Source organism: Microcaecilia unicolor, chromosome 5 (genome assembly GCF_901765095.1).
Source record: "Microcaecilia unicolor chromosome 5, aMicUni1.1, whole genome shotgun sequence".
Classification (NCBI taxonomy): domain Eukaryota; kingdom Metazoa; phylum Chordata; class Amphibia; order Gymnophiona; family Siphonopidae; genus Microcaecilia; species Microcaecilia unicolor.
Window position 1 is genome coordinate 62,514,747 of NC_044035.1, and position 12,835 is coordinate 62,527,581.

General features: G+C 40.2%; 1 protein-coding gene across 5 annotated transcripts in view; it reads left to right on the forward strand.

Moving 5' to 3' along the window:
* The window catches only part of PTPRE (protein tyrosine phosphatase receptor type E), a 435,598-nt gene that overhangs the window by 324,936 nt on the left and 97,827 nt on the right, over positions 1 to 12,835 (forward strand). For all 5 annotated transcript variants that reach the window (XM_030202956.1, XM_030202958.1, XM_030202957.1 and 2 more), the window contains one exon: positions 6,869 to 7,032. In XM_030202956.1, coding sequence (XP_030058816.1) covers positions 6,869 to 7,032 — 164 coding nt within the window. The remainder of the gene's footprint in view (positions 1 to 6,868; positions 7,033 to 12,835) is intronic.

The window sequence follows — 12,835 nt, forward strand, 5'->3', positions numbered from 1 at the left end:
TTAACAGTAGCCCATAGTAGTAACTATGCCCCTTAGAGGTCAATATTCCATGATTTGCTGAGTGGGTAAGATATTGGACGAATTTTAACAGGTAGTTTTAGCTGAACATTTAGCTAAAAATAACAACTGAGAACAATCTAAAACTATTTTGACTGTGATAAATTCAGATTGCTGGTCCAGGCTCTAACCCTATCTAGATTAGATTACTGTAATATCATACATAATGAGTGCGCCAAAACTCTTGGAAAATGATTGCAACTCATTCAAAACACGGTGGCACATCTAATCTGTTCGGTTGGCAGGTTAACACCAGCCACTCCTTTGCTGGTCAAGCTTCACTGGCTACCGGTTAAACCCAGGATTAGGTTTAAACTGCATACAGTTGTGTTTAAAATTATCGACGGTGATGCTTCACTGTATCTGTCTGATCTTGTGCAGTTTTTACATGGTAGTTCGACTACTAACATGACAATTCGTGATCGTATGTTATTAAAGTTTCCAACAGTTCGTTTAACAAGATTTAACTCTACTCTTCATTATTTAGTTGCGTCTTTGTAGAATTCTCTACCTTTAGAAATGCATATGCTCAGGAATTATCAGTTATTTTGTAAAGTTCTTAAAACAACCTTGTTTCATGAATGTTTGTATAACTAGGTAAGCTTATTATACGTTTTGCATAATTATGATTATGATGAGTGATGTACAACATAATATAATTCCTGAGGTTATGTCTCAGTATTCTTTAATTTTGTAATCTGCAATGAACTATGTATAGGTATTTGCGAACAATAAGCCTTGTATAACATAATATAACATTTACATGCCAACTGTGCGCTTAAATGTACAGAGTGCTGACATTTAGGTATCTAACTGTACACTTACCCGCAAAAATGTCTTTTGAGTGCCTAAGAGGTATTCTGCAAACAGGCAGTCAAATAGCCTAGCGCATACTTGGGGGTTTTCACATGGACAAAGCATAGACAGGCCATAGACGGGGCAGACATTTAGGCAGGCAAGTTACAGAATACTGTAAGTTGTCTGTGTAGCTTCTATATTTAGGTGCCTCCATTTATACCATATCTATGGCAGTTGTAAATGGGGGCAACTACATGTATACTAATATTGAGCACCCATAATGTCCACCAAAACCATTATTTTTCTCAGCTGAAGCTGAACTTGAAACTGAATTTCGTCCCTCGGTTTTGGCTGAAACCGTAACTGAAACAGCAACAACTTCGCTCCCAGGCCTCCTTCCCCCCCCCCCCCCCAAAAAAAGGCAGCTCCCCTCCTGGACCTCCAACACCACCACCCATAGGCACCACCTGGGGCCTACCTTATAAGAGTTGGTAGTGCAGTCAGGACAGGAGTCTCAAAATGGCTGCTGCAATCTGCCTCGACTGCACCACTGCATCACCAATGCGTGTAAGGTAGGCCCTGGGAGAGCCCATGGATGGTGGTGGGAATCCAGGAGGGGGGGCTGCTTTAGTTAGAGGGGGGTACAGGGGGTAGCTGCTCCTGTTCAGTGCTGAAGGAGCAGGTACTACATCAATTTCAGAGATAGTCAGGTACATTACACAGTTTCAGTTGCGTTTTCGTACAAAACCGAAACAAGACTGAATTTGGGTCTGTTTCAGCACTGAAACCGAAATTTGATTGGCCTCTAGTCCATATAGGGTAGGCTTTCATCCCAAGTTACAGAGCAGCTAAATGGAGGTGCCTTGTTATAGAATTGCCCCCTTAGGTTGCATACTTGTTAGTTAAGACTTTTTTCACTAAATAGGAGGTGACGATATGGGACCGAAATGGGTAAATTCAGGAGGAATTAGGGAGGTAGATGTACAAAATGGCTTACCAGTGGAGATGATGGGGTAAAATAGTGTCAGAATTAAAAATTGTATGAGATGAGTATAGTGTATTTGTGGGGAAACGAAAAAAAAAAGATGGAAGGATCTTCAGATAGCTGCAAAAAAGGGAAAATGAACAGACTGGGATTGTTATTTGCTCTCATAGTATGTTGCAATATTTTTGTTTACCTGTTTAGTTGTGATCACCTCACACTGCTAGCACTTTGCAATGAAAAGGCCATACTCTTTTCATTTGCTACATTTTCCAAAACTGTCCTACAATTTGAATGCCAAAATGAAAGCATAATAAATATGCCATGCATTCACAGTTCATGAGGGTGTCCTCAATATTTCACAGTGGTGACATCTAGAGGCCATACTTAGGATGCATAGAACCTGAGGAAATCACAGTCTATGGCCTCTGGTAGAAGACTGGCAGTGATGGCTGCCCTAGACAAGAGGAGGACACGTTTGAAAACGCTGTGAATGAAGGCTCAGAGCACCATAATCCTAGAGCAGGTCGGGGAAACTGCAGGACAAAAAAAATGTGCATGATTAAAACTTTGTGATTTTCAAGGAAAAGCACAATTAGTCCCACCCAAAAATAAAATGTTCTAGACTATAAATTTGAATGGTGATTGTTATTTGTGTCTCTATTCATTTATTCAGCACAGTGTAGAGGAAGAGTCCAAATAAATTTACTAGATTTTGTTTTCTTTTTGCTGTCGCCTGGAAAACTAACAAAATATTTAGGCTTTTCCAAAAAATTACCATCACTGTGGGGCCTATTTATTAAACTGCATTAGGAGGAGCTTAAAATATTAACCCCTATGTTTACTAAGCCGCGCTTAATAAACATAGGGTTTACAAAATTGTAAGTTTTATGTTATACTGTACCTGTTGTACAACGCATTGGGTGAATCTCTTCATAAAGGCGGTTAATAAATCCCAATAAATAAATGCAGAATTTAACACGCTGTAGCGACTTTTCTGTGTGCATTGAGCCCCGCATTAATATAGTAAATAGGTCTCACTTACATCCTGTTTACTAAGCTGCACTAGCAGCTGCCACGCGGCAATACTGAAACCGCTCAATGAGGTAAACTTGAAAACAGTAAATTAAAACCTAATAATAGAACTACCGTGAAACAGTATCAAAAATATACACATTTAATAGCACTGGAATTCAAATACCAGAGATATAATACAGTGTTAGCATAAGATGCGTGGTACAGAGTCTGTTGGGATAATTTGATGGTTAGCTAAACTCAAGACACATTCTTTGAACATGTAATGTGGAATATTATTTAAGTATAGGGATAGAGAGTCCCTGTTGTGTGTATTTCTCCACAATTTTCTATTTTGATGCCACTGGATTATTGCAGGCCTGTTAGTGAAGAATGTGGAAACATTACAGAGGGTCAAAAATGTGGCAGTGAAATTGTTAGTAGGGGCTAGTGCAAGGGATTGTCTTACCCCTAAATTGAATCAATTTCACTGGCTACCAGTCATTCAGAGTCCTCAGTTTAAATTGCTGGTGGTGACCTTTAATTAGTCTAATCTAGGCAATTTGATAGCCAAATTGCATAGATACATACCTGCACATATTGCTTGTTCCCAGATTCCCAAACTAATTGGTCTCTCTGAGGTTAGACCTTTTAGGTTGAGGGCTCTTGCTTTTTCCCTCTTTTGTGGAATAAATTGCTAATGGCCCTGCGATTGTTCGATGAGCTTTTGGTGTTTAGTCAAGCATTAAGAACCTACTTGTTCCCTGTGGTAGAGAGGCTATTTAAGCAGAGTAAACATGGGAGCTATGGACGGCATTATCTTCTTTCTTATTGTATTATCTTAGTCACTACTAGGTTATCTCTCTTTGTATTGATGTATTTGGATTTTCTGAGTGTTTTTCTATATCTTCCCTTGGGCAGTTTTTTTTAAGGGTAAGTAAAATGTTGAAGTAAATGAAATGAAAACATCCAATTGATACACTTGTTCATTTTACTTATTAAGAAACAGGTTAACTCCCCTCCCCAATTTAGGGGCCTTTTACTAAGAAAAAAACCCCCCCATTAAAATCTGGACTTAATGTGTTTTAATGTGGGACTTTCCCGCACCCTAAGCTTTAGATAGCATTGGCCAGTTGGTGTCAACTCTCATAAGCAAGGTCTGTGATAGACCCATGGTATGCAGAGGAGTTGAGGCAAAGAAAGACGGAATGTTGAAAACTGGAGAGACCTTGGAGAGTAGGGCAGATGAGTTGAAATCTCTCTGGAGACAGCAGATAAGTTTATATCAAAAAGAGATTCAGTTACAGAAAAAGAACTATTTTTCTAACAAGATTACAGATAGTTGTAATTCCTATAAATTGTTAGTCTCACTCACACACACAAGGAATGACATGGGCTGCACATACTGCAGCAGGACATGTTTATCCACTCCTACCCTAGCTGAGATAATATTTAACCATCTCTCTGACCTCATGTGCAACTTTCTTTAAATTAGTCACCTTACTTTCTAACTCTTCTTACTCTCTTACCTATCTATGAGGGGCATAATCAAAAGGGAATCCCAAGTTTTGCTGAGGATGTCCTCGCAAAAACGTCCCGATGGAGGGGCGGGGAAACCTGTATTATCGAAACAAGATGGACATCCATCTTTTGTTTCAATAATACGGTTGGGGACGCCCAAATCACAACATTTAGGTTGTCCTTAGAGATGGTTGAACCTAGATTTGGTCATTTCTGATTTTTGACGATAATGGAAACCAAGGACACCCATCTCAGACACGACCAAATGCAAGCCCTATGGACGTGGGAGGAGCTACCACCTCAGTGGGTGGCGGTAAGTACTCCCACCTGAAATAGATGTGCGGCAAGTGAAGCACTTCTCACGTGTCCATTTCTTTAAAAAAAATAAAAGCCTGCCTTTTACCTGCTGAAGTAAAAGGGGGCCGTGGCGCACGTCAAAAACACGCGCCGATGCCAGAACAGGCCCCCCTTTGCCGCAACTTTGTAAAAGGAGCCCATAATGTGAAGTATAAACATTAATTAGTGTTTGTAGGGTATATATGGGAAGTGTGTTATGATTATGATATATATTTTCCCATAAGTAAAGAATTTTCTCCCGTTGAATTGTGATGGCTCTATAATTGAGGCAGGCCAGGTTTAGTGTACTGAAATGATATCCTTAGGGAAACATAAATATACAAAAATGTAGTAGAAAATAATTATACTGTTCTAGTGCTGACTCGTTCAGTGCTTTGCAGTGGGAAATGGTAAAGAGGTGTCATATGTGGAGGAGGAATGTTATTCTGGTGGTAGACATGCTGAAAATGACCAGGGCTTTGGTTTATCAGCACATTTTTACCATTTCTGTCTAAACTTTTATAGATCTGCTCACTGATATCTAATTGGCTTCTTAAGCGGCATATGGAGAATTGAATTTCATATTTGTGGTTTTTTGCACAGCACTTGGAGGTGTCCCATGGTTTTTTTTTTTTTTTTTTTTTTTGCATTCCGAAAGACTGGCAGTTCTACCTTGTTTTCCTTCCTGTGTACAGTTTCCTCCGCCATTTAGCTTCCTCTCTTTTGCCCTAGAAAAAAGATTTCTTGTTTCTCTCTATTGTTATTCTGTTTCAAATATAGTTTGAAGACAGGAGCATTTTCTTTTTCACAGTCCTGTGATTTTTCGTAGCAAAAGGTTACGTTTCCTGCAGCGATGGGTAGCTCTGCTTTCTCTGGGAACTGCTTCGTTTTGAGCTGACAGTCGCTTTCATTTGTGCTTATGGTGAATATTTTGTTTTTTGTGGAGCGCTCACAGTGCATGTGAGAGATAATTTCATAACAAAGCACCAGGGCTCTGTTCTTTCCTGGTTTTTTTCTTATCTCTCCCACCGTACTTTTAATGTATTCTCTGGTGGACCCTCCTCCACTTCTATCCCAGTATCAGTTGATATACCTGAGGGATCTGTCCTGGGACCTCTTCTTTTCTCCATCTATACTTCTTCCCTTGGCACTCTGATCTCATCCCAAGATTTTCAGTATCACCTTTATGCTGATGACTCCCAGATCTACCTCGCCACACCAGAAAGTTCAGCAGGAATCCAGGCCAAAGTATCAGCCTGCCTGTCTGACATTGCTGCCTGGATGTCTCACCACCATCTAAAACTAAACATAACCTAGACTGAGCTTCTTATCTTTCCCACTAAACCAACCTCTCCTCTTCCCCCATTCCCTATTTCTGTGGGTAACATACTCATCCTCCCAGTCTCATCAGCTCGTAACCTTGGGGTCACCTTCGACTTCTCTCTCTCCTTCTCTCCACATATTCAAGAGACTGCTAAAACCTGTCGTTTCTTTCTCCATAATATCACCAAAATTCATCCTTTCCTTTCTGAGCACAATACCCAGAACCCTTATCCACACTCTTATCACCTCTCGCTTAGACTATTGCAACTTGCTTCTCACAGGTCTCCCACTTAGCCATCTCTCTCCTCTTCAATCTGTTCAAAATTCTGCTACACGACTTATATTCTGCCAGTGTCACTATGCTCATATTAGCTCTCTCCTCAAGTCACTTCATTAGCTCATTATCCATTCCACATACAGTTCAAATGCCTCTTATTGACTTACAAGTGCAGTTTACTCTGCAGCTCCTCAGTACCTCTCCACTCTTATCTCTCCCTACACTCCTCCCGGGAACTCCGTTCACTATGTAAATCTCTCTTATCTGCATCCTTCTCCTCCACTGCTAACTCCAGACTCTTTTCCTTTTATCTTGCTGCACCATCTCTGGCCGTCTTCAAATCTAGGCTAAAAGCCCACCTTTTTGATGCCGCTTTCAACTCCTAACCCTTACTCACTTCTTCATATATTATAATTTGAGTTATTTTTGCTAAAATGTTGTCATATTTAGTTTGAACAAGGGTGTGTGAATTAAAGTACATGATCTTTTTCATCTAAAGTTTATTAGATTTTTTTTGTATGCACAGCATTATAGAGTTTCTTTGTTTTTGTTTTACAAAGCAGGTCCATGATGGCTGCAAATCTCCAAGGCTAATTACCCAACTACACTTTACCAGCTGGCCTGATTTCGGAGTGCCTTTCACACCCATTGGTATGCTCAAGTTCTTAAAGAAAGTCAAAGCATTGAATCCTTCCCACTCCGGACCCATTGTTGTTCACTGTAGGTATGTTTCATAGAGTTCGTCATACTTTCTGTGTAGCTTAAACCTTATACAAATTGGTTTGTTATGCTCAGTGGTACTGCATGCTGTGTCTGTAACAACAACATTCAGAGTTGAGCGTGAAAAAATGATGTGCACCGCGTGAATTCTTCAGATCCTGAAATGTTGTTTTTGATAGGTGTGTGAATCTCGTATCACTTACATCATTATAGTTACTCATACGAAAGACAAGATTCTTATGCTAACTGGAAAAACGCATTTGAGAAAGTTGCTCTGCAGCAGAAACAAACTCAATCTGCTTGTTTGATGTTAGCACAAAGAGATGCAAGGATTCCCTTCAGAATCATCATTTTGAATTAGGGGAAAGAGTGAGTGCACCACACAGAATCAGTTTTTCATAAGCAGCTTTGGGCTTTCATTTTACAATTATTACTTAAAAGTACAAATTCCACAGATATTATTGGAGTGATGTGATGTAGCTAAAATATTCCTGGTTGATATTGCACCAAGCATATGTGTGTAAATGAGGGGAGATTTTTTATTTTGGCTAATTTTCTCCCTCATGACCTCTCCCTTCTCCTTTACTCTTGGTCTTATGGAGCCAGGGCTGGTTCAACCATTAGGCAAAACTAGATGGTCACCTGGAACAGCATCTTCTTGGGGGAAGCAAAGAGCAGCTGCTGCTAAACCAAACAGCAGGTCCTGACAGCCACACAAACTCAAAGAACCATCAGCATATACTTTAACCTCCATTTTTGTAGGATTTTTGCATATTGATCACAATTGTTGAGTTTAATTGTCAAAGTCTCGGTAGGGAGGCTGCAGATTTGGAGCGTGAAAGTTAATTGTTGGTGGGTGGGGTGATTTAAGACTGAAGGTTCATCTAGGGTGCCCACTACCTTCACCAGCCCTGTGTGAGGCCAGAACAAATCTTGGTCTATCCAAGAATCAAAACTCTATTACCTTCTTTTATTATACTTATTGATGCTTTCAGGACTGTCCAGTAGCCACCTCAGTTTCTCATGTGCTTAAATCTGCTGGGCATTCGTGCCATGTATGAAGTTGTTAGACTAGTCAGCACTAAACCAAATCCCTTTTTTTGATATGGCTCCTGTTTTATGGAATATGCCAAATGATTTCTGTTTTATTAATAACTACCTGTGGGGGCCCTTTTACTAAGCCGCGTAAGCATCTACGTGCGCCCAACTCACGCCAAAATGAAGTTAAGCGCCCGGCTACCGTGAGACTCTTGCAGTAATTTCATTTTTGGCACATGGCCGAAACGCGCATCCGAGTGGCATTTGACTGCGTAGGTCATTACCGCCTGACACTTTACCGCTAGGTCAATGGCTGGCGGTAAGGTCTCAGACCCAAAATAGATGTGTGGCAATTTTCATTTTGCCACACATCCATTTTTGACAAAAAAATTTTTAAAGATGTTTTTTATAGGTGCGCTGAAAAATGATTCTGCGTGCACCCAAAACATGCGTCTACACTACTGCAGGCCATTTTTCAGTGCACCTTTGTAAAAGGGCCCCTATGTTTCAGGAAACAAATAAAAACTTGCTGGTCAGTATTCAGCCCATGGCAGTCAGTCTTTTTTAAAATGCTGTCCGCCACAGGCAGAATTAGTCCTGAATATTCAATGCCGGCAATGTCTACGCACCGCCATTGAATATATATAGCTAATTCATTATGTATTAACAGCCGGGTCTTATGTGGGTTCCAGACAATATTCAGCTGGGACCCATATAAGACACATTCGGGTCTCAGCTGAATATTGACCGGGACCCCTATAGGGATATCTGGTCAGGTCCCAAACCCACCAGACCCCTCCCTCCGCTCCCCAGGATCACGGTGGGCTTACCTGCTTGATCCCTAGTGGTCTAGCAGGAAATGGCAGGAACGATGCCCATTTGCTCCTGCCCATCATGACAGCCATTTTTAAGAGGCAACCGTGACGAGCAGGAGCGAGTCTATATTGCTGCTGCCTATTTCCCACTAGACCACAGGGAATCAGGCAGGTAGGCCCGCAGTGATCCTGGCGAGGGTTTGGATGTTCAAAGGAGTAGGAGAGAGGGAGGGGGGGGATCCTGGGTGGGAGGTTGCTGGATATCGAAACTCCACCTTGGAAAGCAGAATGTGGAGTACCACAAGGATCACCACTCTCACCTATATTATTCAACTTATTGATGACACCACTGGCTAAATCTCTATCCAAACAAGGCCTCAATCCATTTCTCTTCATAGATGACATCACTATCTATATTCCCTTTGAACAGAACCCCACAGAAATCACCAAGGAAATAATAAACAGCATGACCATCATGGAACCCTGGGCATCGGCATTCAAGTTAAAAACTCAATAGAGATAAAACCCGATCTCTCATCCCAATACAATAATGTTTCCCTCTTGGCAATTAACGCACAGGGTTTGTCCCTCCCAATCTCAGACCACTTGAAAATCTTAGGCATAACAACTGATCGCAACCTAACGTTAGAAAGCCAAGCTAAGAACACGACCAAGAAAATGTTCCACACTATGTGGAAGCTCAAATGTATAAAACCTTACTTTTTTAGGGATTCATTCCGCAACATGATCCCAAACCATGGTGCTAACCCAGGTAGACTACTGCAATAGTATTTACGTAGGCTGCAAAGATCAAATCATAAGAAAACTACAGACAGCACAAAACACGGCTGCCAGACTCATCTTCAGAAAAACACGCTTCGAAAGTGCAAAACCCTTCCTAAGAAGCTTACATTGGCTTCCTATTAATGCTCGCATAACATTCAAAATATGCACAATAGTACACAGAATCATCTACGGACTCGCACCAGATTACATGACGGAACTTATCGATGTACCAATAAGAAATGTGACCAGCAAGAACCTACCTAACCCTTCACTACCCCAATTGTAAAGGTATAAAATACAAATCTTCACATGCTGCCAGCCTCTCGTTTATAGGCACACAACTTTGGAACTTACTACCTAAAGACCTGAAACTCACAGAAAACTACCCATAATTCAGAAAAAAACCTGAAAACTCAGCTTTTCAAGAAGTCTTTCCCTCCTGGATCTGCCTAATCCCACACCACCTTACATCACAAAAAGTTCAGAAGTGGAAAACGATAATATTAACCTCTCTCACAATATGCTAATATATCAACCTAAGCGTTTATTGTACTTCTGTATTATGTACTAGACGCCTACAAATCTAAATTATGTAACCACCTTTTTAGCACTCTGTAAGCCAAATTGAACCTGCCACGTGGTGGGAAAATGTGGGATACAAATGCAATAAATAAATAAATAAATAAATAGTGTATATTACCATTGAGGTAGAACAATCTGTAGTCCAGCGAGATTTAATGACTTGTTTAGTCTATGGATCCATCCATGTTGGTCCCATCAGTGACTGAGAGCACCATTGGCAGTGCCCACAGCAACTGTGGTGAGGCACCTCACCTCTCCCTATTGGTTCTTTCCTCTTTTTCCTGGATAACAATTCTCCTATATTCCTAGCTCTAGAGAACACAATTATAGGTTTGTTTTCAAACACTGCGTCCATCTGTAGGATATGCCAATGGGTCATAATTGATCGTGCTATATATTTAGCCAAAGATGAAAAAGGCAGAACACATATCTGTTTCTCTTCACTCTCTTCTTCACATTTTTGATCCAGCAATAAAAGGTTACACTGTGCAAAATGAGCACACAAATAAGCCCTTCGAATTGTAGCAGAGGGATATTCACGGTCCAAAAATTTAGAAATTAATATGTCAGCTTGTCTAAATTCCCTTAGAGATGAACATAGTCTTCGCAGCCTCAGGAATTGTCCAATGGGCAGATTGCTGTGCAGATGATATGGGTGGAAGCTCTTAAACTGTAAATAGTTGTTCTGGTCGGTTACTTTACGATAGATAGTGGTAAAAATTCCATCAGCCACTTTTTCAATGTGAATATCTAAAAAATTAATAAATCCCTGGTTACAAGTAGCTGTAAATTTTAAATTAGGGTCCAAGTTATTCATCCAAGCAATGAAATCCAATTATGATTCATAAGATCCTGTCCAGATCAAAAAAATATCATCCAAGAAGCATTTCCAAATCATTACTGAAGTATATTGAGTTGCTGAATAGATAAACCTCTCGTCAAAGGCTGCCATATATAAGACTGCAACTGAAGGGGCTAGCGTATCTCCCATTGCTACCCCATGCTGTTGACGGTAGAAAATACGTTTATACCAGAAAACTTTTTTTTTAATCACTAGAGTAGCTAATTCCATCAAGAAACCTGAGGAGATGCAAGGGGTGGGCAAACGTTTTTCCAAATTCTCTTTAATAATCAACAATGTTGCATCCTGGGGTATGTTCGTATAGAGCGCTGTAACATCAAGGGTGACCAGCCATGCATCCTTAGGAATCCCCTTTAGGCTCATCAGAAGTCGCAACATATGAGAGGAATCCTTAATGTGTGATTCTATTTTTCTCACCATGGGTTGAAGGAAGCAATCCACAAATTCTGACAACGGTTCTAATAAAAAATTAACTGTGGATACAATCGGTCTACCCAGGGGATTTTTAAGATCTTCATGAACTTTAGGCAAAAAGTATACATATGGGGTAGATGGAGTTTTATTAATCAAAAAATCAGCATCTTTTTTTTAGTAATCATTCCCCTTGCTACAGCTGGATCTACAATATCAGCTATCAAGGAAGTAATCTCAATTGTAGGGTCTTGCTGTACGATTGAATAAAATTTTTCCTCCAGCTGTTGCTGAGCTTTGGTCTCGTATGAAATTTTAGACTGTACAATCACAGCTCCTCTTTTGTCCGCACGATGGATGTACACTTCAGGATTATCCCACAGCTCTTTCAATGCTTGTGATTCTGCTGAGGTTAAATTATGTATAATCCATCCTTTAGAGTGATCTGCTTCAATCCGAGTAACATCATAAAGAATAAGTTTCAAAAACGTACTGATAGCTGGATCCATAATTTGAGGGGTACCATGTTGACTTAGGTTTAAATACTGAAATATCAACGGAAGGAGCATGCTCTGAAAAAAAAAATTTTCTTTGTAATATTCGAATGAAATGATAGATCGCCACTCTAGTTTTAAAGGGCTCATAAACAGTAGCTGGTATGAAACCCAAACCCAAATTGATAACATTTTGCTGTTCAATAATTAATTCCACTCCTGAAATATTTATCACTGAGGAGTTGCACTTCAATATGCTCTGTTGGTTGGTCCCCTGTCTCCCTGAATTTTTTAAATGACCCCCGCTGGATCCTCTTCCTCGCCCCCGATCTAAAGGGTGGTCATTATTTGAGCTATTTTCATTGATGCGGACAACTTGGGTCTCCTATCCGTCATCACTACTTCCATCAGAGTCACCTGATGATCCTTCAAATGTTTGTTCTTTTCTATTCTCATATGAGAGGGATTTATTCTTCCATGTATATACCATATCTTGATGGTAATCACGCTCATCCCGTTTATATTTCCTTATTTTGACTTGTTGAATCGATTCTTTGAAAGTATTGATATTCTGTAAAACTCAGTGTGTTGTTTGTTGTACTCCTCTAAGGGACAGGACTCTAAGTTGTTGTTCCAAAGTTGACATTTGCTCCTTAATTTCCCCTTTGATCACTGTCGTTTTCTCCACAATTAATACCATTAGATTGCGACTGCATTTATTGAGGATTGCTATCCACTTTTCAATTAATTCCTTGTCAAATGCATACAGTTTAGGTTCTTTTATAATGCGCAGCCCTCTAGGGATCATAGATTTTATTA